Consider the following 8,392-nt stretch of genomic DNA (forward strand, 5'->3'; position numbering starts at 1 on the left):
AACTCAAAGAAATCTATGAGAATGGTAAGACAGGGAGGTGGCTGAAGTATCTAAAAAATAAGCCAGACCAGTTTCAACCAGATTCAACTTAAGTCATACGGTATTGATGTTGGATATATTTTCAAAATGTGACATTTGCAAATTTCACTAATCTGATTATCTGAAGTGAATAATTGACTATAAAATCAATAACTGCAAAGTATAAGGTCCACATCATCATAAGAATTTTTTAAAGAAATCCACCAACAATATGGATGCAGCTGGTTGCTGGCAGCAGAGAAGTCTCATCACCCTGATCTGTTACTATGACTTTGAAAGGTCTAAGAAGGAGCATTTACTTTACAAATCCAAAAAATCTTTCATCTACTTGGTACCTGCCCACTGCCCAAACTGGAAGCCAACTACTCATAATACTTAAGGGCAATTTTTACAATTTGGCCTCAGAACTTTTGTCTTTTCCTTCTGAGATATCCTTGATTTGAAACAAGAGTGGGATGAACATTCAGTATTTTAAACAAATTTCCTTTTCATTGATTGTTAATATTTACTGAGCATATACTGAACACCTATTCTATGCCTAGCAGTGCTTTTTAAAACCCTGGGTAAGGGTTAGGACATTGTCTTTGAAAAATAAAGGCTATAAAAGCTACAGGAAGGGTATTTCTGTAAATCATATGATTCAACCGGAAGGGCCCAATTGGAAGGGCCCACCAGATGTTGGGCATCTGGCTGCACCAGGTTCTGTGCTTTAAGTAGCAGCATCCCTCTACAAAGCTAACGTAGATCTTGGAAATGTTTTGGTAATTAGGAGAATACAGATCGAACAATGTTTTCTTCACCACCTGGCGAAGGTGTGGTTGGCAAGATTAGCCTCAGAGGTTCCGTTTCCTACTTTACAATCCCTTGTTAAAGTACACGCGTCGTAATTCAGGATGGGTCTCTCGGATCTTGGCTTGCAGGTCAGCCTCCAAACTTGTCACAGACATGGAACTGGAATAAGGGAGAAATGACAAGAGTTACTACATGGTCAAAGATGGGAACTGGAGCCTAGAGGAGCAGGGAGAGGGGGTGGCAGGTGAGGGAATCCCAAGGCTGGATGTAGGGAAACAGAGTCCTGTTTGAAATGTGCTTCAGGTGGCTGGAAACTGAGGATCCTACTCCTTTCAGAAAATGAACTGGTGCTAATAATCAAAGGAAAGCACTTTAAGAACCCAACACCAAGATACCTTTTTTTTACCTCTTATATTATTAAAAAGTTAAAAACCACTCACTATTGTCAGGGCTATGTGGTGAGTGACACTCTCAGACACTGCTGGGGTAGGGAAAGCAATTTGTGGTAATGTCAAATCCCAAGAAAATTAATACAAATGTTTACCACTAAGAAAAAAATGACACAGGCACTCAATGGAATTTATAACACTAAAAATATATTTACACTAAAGCCCCCCTTTTTTATTGTATTACACATATTTACTATAAAACTTCTATAAAATATTAAGATGTATGAGAAAAACATCATTCAGAGTCCTACCACTGAGTGATAACAAAAAAATAACCCCAAACCACAAACTGTTGTCGTTGAGCTGATCTCAACTCATACTGACCCTATGTGTGCCAAAGTAGATCTGCACTCCATAGGGTTTTCAATGCTGATTTTTTGAAAATAGATCGCCAGGCCTTTCTTCCACAGTACCTCCGGTGGACTCAAAACAACATTTCAGTTAGTAGCCAGCGTGTGAACCATTTGCACCACAATCTTTGCATATGCATTTAAAAAGTGTATTTGAAAGTATTATATGAGTATACCTATTGAAGCTTATTTTTTAAATTATAAATACATACTTGCTGTATAGAAAGTATAAAGGAAAATTGTCCAGAATCCCTACTACCCAAAAGTTGTTAACACTTTGCTATGTAATTAGTTTTTCCAAATATTTGGTTTCTAATATAGCTGATATGTGGTAAAATGTGAGCTGGAAAAAGTCAGATTATAAATTTGTATAAAAACTATGTAAAACAAAATAAAAATTACAAATATGGGAAAAAACACTATATTACTAACAGTTGCTATTTTCCATGTAGTGGGACTTTGGGTAATTTTGAAATGGTGACAATGACGCTGCTGCTGCCGATAACGATACTGTTACAATGTATTGACCATTCATTGGGCCAGATACCATGCATTTTAATCCTTACAAAAACCCTGAAAGCCTGGTATTAGCCTAACTTTACTGCTAAGGAAACCTGCGGGTAACTTGAATTTGAAGCCAGGTCTTTTTCAGTCCAAAAGCCATGCTGTGTTTAAGTGCCAAGCTATACTGTTTTTTATTTTTTCTGTTGATATATATGTGTCTATAATAATTATTATTATTTTCTAAAGGCCAAGTCTGATTTTGGAATTACAGTTATTCACACCTTAATGTGAGATGGGAGTTTTCTCTTTTTATCTTCTAGGAGAGTTTGTTTAAAATGGAAATAAACTGTTTGACAGTTGAGTAAAACCCATCTGTAAAACCACCTGATTCTTGTGTTTTTTTTCTGTGGGAGGAAGTTGAAATAATGCTTCCAGTTCCCGAACGGCTACAAGCCTATTCAGACTTTCTAATCTTTCATTGTTGCTAACGTTTTTCTAGGAATTTGTACATTTCACCTGTTTTCAGATCTATTGGTATAATGATTCTGATACTATTCTCAGTATCTTTTTCATCACTGCTGAAACTATAATAATGCTTCCTTTTTCAGTCATAAGATTATTTATTTGTGCCTTCTCTCTCTTTTTGTTTGATTCATCTCACCAGACAATCATCCATTTTGTTGCTATTGTTTCAAAGAATCAACTTTTTTTTTCATTTTTTTTTTTAATTGTCTTCAGGTGAAGGCTTACAGAACAAATAGTTTCTCATGAAACAGTAGTACACATATTGTTTTATGACATTGGTCAACAACCCCACATGTCAACCCTCTCCCTTCTCAACCTTTTTTTTTTTTGGTGAAAATACACATAGCCAAAGATACACCATTTCAAAAATTTCTACATGCACAGTTCAGTGACATCGACTATGCTCTTCCAATTATGCTGCTATTCTCACTTTAGATGAAGGCTTACAGAACAAAATAGTTTCTCATTTAACAGCTACTACACATGTTGCCCTATGACAATGGTTAACCTCACAACACATCAACACTATCCCTACTCAACCTTGGGTTCCCTATCACCAGCTTTCCTGTCCCCTTCTGCCTTCTAGCCCTGGTCCCTGGACTGCTGTGCCTCATTAGTCTCATTTGGTTTTATGGGGCTGTCCACTCCCCGGCTGAACAGTGAAACCTCGGAAATGACTTCACCACTGAGCTAAAAGGGTGTCTGGTGGCCATACTCTCAGGGTTTCTCCAGTCTCCTTTAGGCCAGTAAATCTGGTCTTTTTTTTGTGAGTTAGAATTTTCTTCTACATCCTTCTCCAGCTCTGTCCAGAACCCTCTGTTGTGATCCTGGTCAGAGCAGTCAGTGGTGGTAGCTGGGCACCATCTAGCTGTACTGGACTCAGTCTGGTGGAGGCTTGGTAGCTGTGGTCCATTAGTCCTTCGGACTAATCTTTTCCTTGTATCCTGTTCTCTTCATTCTCCCTTGCTCCCGAAAGGATGAGACCAGTGGAGTATCTTAGATGGCTGCTCACAGGCTTTTAAGACCCCAGATGCTACTCACTAAGGTAGAATGTAGAACATTGTCTTTATAAACTGTGTCATGCCAATTGAGCTAGATGTTCCCCAAGACCATGGTCCCCACAGCCCTCCATCCAGCAATTCAGTCCCTCAGGAGTCTGGATGTGTCCATGGAGCTTCCATGACCTTTCCTTGTACAAGTTGCACTGGTTTCCCCTGTACTGGGTACTGTCTCACTCTTCACCCAAGATACCACTTATCTATTGCCTATTTAGTATTTCCCCCCCACCCCTCCCATCCCTTGTAACCAACAAAGATTGTTACATTTTCTATGTGAACTTTTTCATGGGTTTTTACAATAGAGGTCTCATACGATATTTGTCCTTTTGTGATTGATTTAGTTCACTCAGCATAATGTCCTCCAGTTTCACCCATGTTATGAGATGCTTCACAGATTCATCATCGTTCTTTCTCATTGCATAGTACTCCACTGTGTGTATGTACAATAGTTTGTTTATCCATTCATCTATTGATGGGCATCTAGGTTGTTTCCATCGTTTTGCTATTGTGAACAATGCTGCCATGAACATAGGTGTGCATATGTCTATTCGAGTGATGACTCTTATTTCTCTAGGGTATATTCCTAGGAGTGGGATTGCTGGATAGTAAGGTATGTCTATTTCTAGCTTCAAAGAACCAGCTTTTGACTTTGTTGATCCTTTACTTTTTCTTTATTATCGCTTTTATTTATTTCTGCTCTTGATATCCATGTTTCTGCTTTTTTCTGGAGTTCATTCTTCTGCTTTTTTTTTTTTTTTAAACTAAGGTTAGACATTTAGTGCACTGATTTTCAGCCATTGCTCCTTTCGACTATAAACATTTAAAGTTATAAATTCCTCTCAAAGCAGCACTTTTGTGGCTTCCTAGAAGTTTTGATAAGGAGTGTTTTCATTATCACTCATTCATGCAGTAGAATGGATAATTATGGTGTATTCATACAATGGACTACTACACAGCAGTATAAATGAATGCACTATAGCTACACACATCAATGTCGATGAATAGTGATTACATGATGTTGAATAAAAACAGCTAGTGCCAGAACACTATATATAGTATGACACCCATTACTGAAAAGTTCTACAAGAAACAAAACCAAACAACAACATGTTAGGCATAAACATGTGATAAAAATTTTAAAATGCAATCACATGATAAACATAAAATTCAGAATCATTGTTAAATCTGCAAGGGAGGCATGGAGATAGAATGGGAAGAGCCCATAAGTAGATGTAACTTATAGCTATAATTTTTCTCAGGTTGGGCAGTGGATTCATGGGTGTTCACTATAGCATTAAAATAGATAAAATAAAAATAATTAAAAATTAAAAAAAAAAATAAAACAGGGTCATGTTTGAGCCAATGAGGATAGTGTGCTATATGAATCAAGGAATATGACTAATCCTATTCTGTGCAACTGAGGAGCAAGAAAAATAAAGAAAAAACATACAAACATACAGAGAAACAAAAAGAAAGCAGACTAATAAGCTTCATTTTTAAACAGAGGAAGAAAAGCGGATTCTTGATTTCCCAAATGTGAAACTGTGTATTCCCCAGGGCCATGTGACTTCAAGACATTTGTAGTGACAGAAAACTTTTAATTTCTATACCTAGACTTAAAATTAATCATAAAATAAATGCTAAAAGGACGATACTGCTTTTCTCAAACAAAACCTTTAAGCGAAATCAAGGCAGGGAGCTTCTTTACTGATTTTCAAATCTAAGTCTTTTAATCTCAAAATACTAATAGCTACACTTAGTTAAGAGTTTACTTACTATCAGGTACTCTCCTCAGCATTTTATCAACACTATTTCTGAACCACAGAGTACAAGATGAACTGCTGAGCTCTGATGTTCAATCGTCACACACTAGAGAAACAAACTTTCCCGAGGTTAAGCCCTGGATTCTGGGGGTTGTACAATTAAACAGGGATGATTTCTCCACTCTACAGATGAGCTTAGAGAACAGATTCTGAAGGGCCTGCCCTCTCCACCGACTCACCTGTAGGTATCAAGCTGATGAAGGACTCTCTCCCTGACATTTAAATCCCTTTCCAAGGACCAAACCAGTTGTCATTGAGTTGACTCCAACTCATGGCAACCCCATGTGTATCAGAGTAGTACTGTGCTCCATAGAGTTTTCATGACTGTGACCTTTGGGAAGAAGACTTTCCAGGCCTTTCTTCCAAGATAACCTCTGGAGAGACGCCAATCTCCAACCTTTTGGTTAGCAGCCCAGTGAGATAACCATTTGTGCCACCCATAAACCTACTGCTGTCAAGTCTATTCCAACTCATAGCGACCCTATAGGACAAAGTAGAACTGCCCCATGGGATTTCCAAGGCTGTAATGTTTACGGAAGCAGACAGCCACATCTTTCTCCTGCAGAGCAGCCAGTGGATTCAAACCACTGATCTTCCAGTGAGTAGCTGAGCGCTTAACCACTGTGCCACCAGGGCTCCTCATACCACCCAGGGACTCCTTATTCAAGAACAACAACCCACTGCTGTTGAATTGCTTCTGACACATAGTGACCCTATAGGACAGAGCAGAACTGCCCCACAGGGTTTCCTAGCCTGTAAATCTTTATTACAGAAGAGACTGCCACATCTTTCTCCCAGAGCAGCTGGTGCGTTCGAACCATCAATCTTTTGGTTAGCAACCAAGCACTTCAACCACTGAGCCACCAGGGCTCCTATTTAAGAACAAACCAAAACCAAACCAAACCCACTGCTGCAGAGTTGACTCCAACTCACAGTGACTCCTTAGGGTTTCCAAGGCTGTAAATCTCTATGGAAGCAGACTGCCACATCTTTCTCCTGCAGAGTCACTGGTGGTTTCGAACTGCCGACCTTTCAGTTAGAGGTCGAGCACTTTAATGACTGCACCACCAGGGCTCCTTTTTATTCAAGAACAGTAGGGGTCAAAGACAGAAACAGTCAAGCAGATAAAAGGTAGAGTTCTTTATCAGGTAGTGAAAACTGATAAAGTTAGTTTAGAACAGAACACTTCATCTGAAACCTATTTTGGAAGCCTAGGGCGTTAAAAGCCATGTGTTTGGGACTGGTTGGCCCATGAAGGAAAAGACATTACAAAGACCGAAGCCTGGTAGCATTAAAAAAATAAAAACAAGAAGATGCTGCTTCTCTGTGCCTTCATGCTAGATTAGGAGGAGGCTGATGACCTAGATTTATATAATGCTGATTTAATGCCTGTCAATCCAATTTTCACAACAGAGGCAGGATTCAAGGGCAGCTTGTGTAAAAGACATGTATGCATTAAGGCTTTTAAGACCAAAAAATGAAGTAAGAAGAAGGGAAGCAAACATACCAACTACCTAAACTAAGTGCATATAGTTGCCATTCCTGGGGGTCAGAATTAAATTCTAATACATCTGCATTACAGATGCATTTGCCGATGGATTGGATGACAGTGAACTACATTTAAATTTTCATAAGAGCGAATTTGCACCAGAGTTAACCTGACTTTTACTAAAGAATAAAGCATTTTTTAATTTAACAGTAAGGAGCAGAAATGAGCTGGTAAGGTGTTTTGAAATTAGACAGACTTGGGATTGATTTCTGCCTCCATTTCTTTTAGAGACCATGGCTTCATTGATCTTTTCCAGTCTCAACTTCCCTACCAGTGAAATGAAGTAATACCTCCTGCCTCTTTGACTAGTTTTTAGGATTAAAAATCATGATCATTCTGAAGAGTAACATCTACGTACCTTTTCTGAGGGAACAGAGCACAGCAGAGAGGTGTAGCAAACACCAAACTTAAAAAAAGAAAGAAAAGATGAGTTAGATAATCTTAGAAATAGCAAACTTTTGATTTTTCCCCCATTTTATTAATGTAACAATCCCCCTTCTTTCTGTACAGCTTCATATTCCCTCACACAGTATGTCTTGTTTCTGTAATTTTATTACCTAAGATTGCCGAAATAATGAAACAAACAAAAAAAAAGAACGAGATAATAGGAGTTAAAAAAGAGCCTCAGAAATAAGAGTACAAATGTTGTAGGTTTTTCTAAAGACAACATGGTATTGTTAGCTGTTGTCCAGTTGGCCCCTGACTTATGGTGATCCCATGCACAATGGAACAAAATGCTGCTCGGTCCTGCGCCATCCCCATGATGGGTTACAGACGGGATCACTGTGATTCATGGGACTTTCACTGCTTGATTTTTGGAAGCAGATCACCAAGCCTTTCTTCTCAGTAAGTCTTTGGAAACTCTACTGAAACCTGTTCAGCATCGTAACAACATGCAAGCCTCTACTAAAAGACAGGTGGTAGCTGTGCATGAGCTGCACTGGCTGGGATTTGAACCAGGTCTCCCTCACGGAAGGCGAGAATTCTACCAATGAACCACCAATGCACTCAAAAAGTTACTTATATCTAATTCCTGGGACCAGGAATTCCAAATCGTTCTGGGCCAGTCTCATTTTCAAAACCTGTGTCCCATATTATCTACCCTTTCCCTCACTTTTCATATGCTGCATATTTATCTTTAAAAAAGCAGTTAATGATATGAAAGTAACTTCTACTCACCAGAAGCCAACCAATCCAACTTGCACAGGCGCACTCATCCAGGGGAACCTCTGTATTAAGACAAACGTTATCCTGAACATGGTTTTTTTTTTTTTTATTTATTTTTTTATTTTTTTAATATTTT

General features: G+C 38.6%; 1 protein-coding gene across 3 annotated transcripts in view; it reads right to left on the reverse strand.

Moving 5' to 3' along the window:
• Positions 1-893: 893 nt before the first annotated feature.
• SFXN1 (sideroflexin 1) overlaps positions 894-8,392 on the reverse strand; it is a 63,064-nt gene continuing 55,565 nt past the window's right edge. For all 3 annotated transcript variants that reach the window (XM_023726494.1, XM_023726493.1, XM_004371178.2), the window contains 3 exons: positions 8,269-8,318; positions 7,448-7,495; positions 894-990 (listed from right to left, as the gene is read on the reverse strand). In XM_023726494.1, the coding sequence (XP_023582262.1) occupies positions 894-990; positions 7,448-7,495; positions 8,269-8,318 (195 nt within the window). The remainder of the gene's footprint in view (positions 991-7,447; positions 7,496-8,268; positions 8,319-8,392) is intronic.

Source organism: Trichechus manatus, unplaced genomic scaffold (assembly GCF_000243295.1).
Source record: "Trichechus manatus latirostris isolate Lorelei unplaced genomic scaffold, TriManLat1.0 scaffold00011, whole genome shotgun sequence".
NCBI classification, from domain to species: Eukaryota; Metazoa; Chordata; class Mammalia; order Sirenia; family Trichechidae; genus Trichechus; species Trichechus manatus.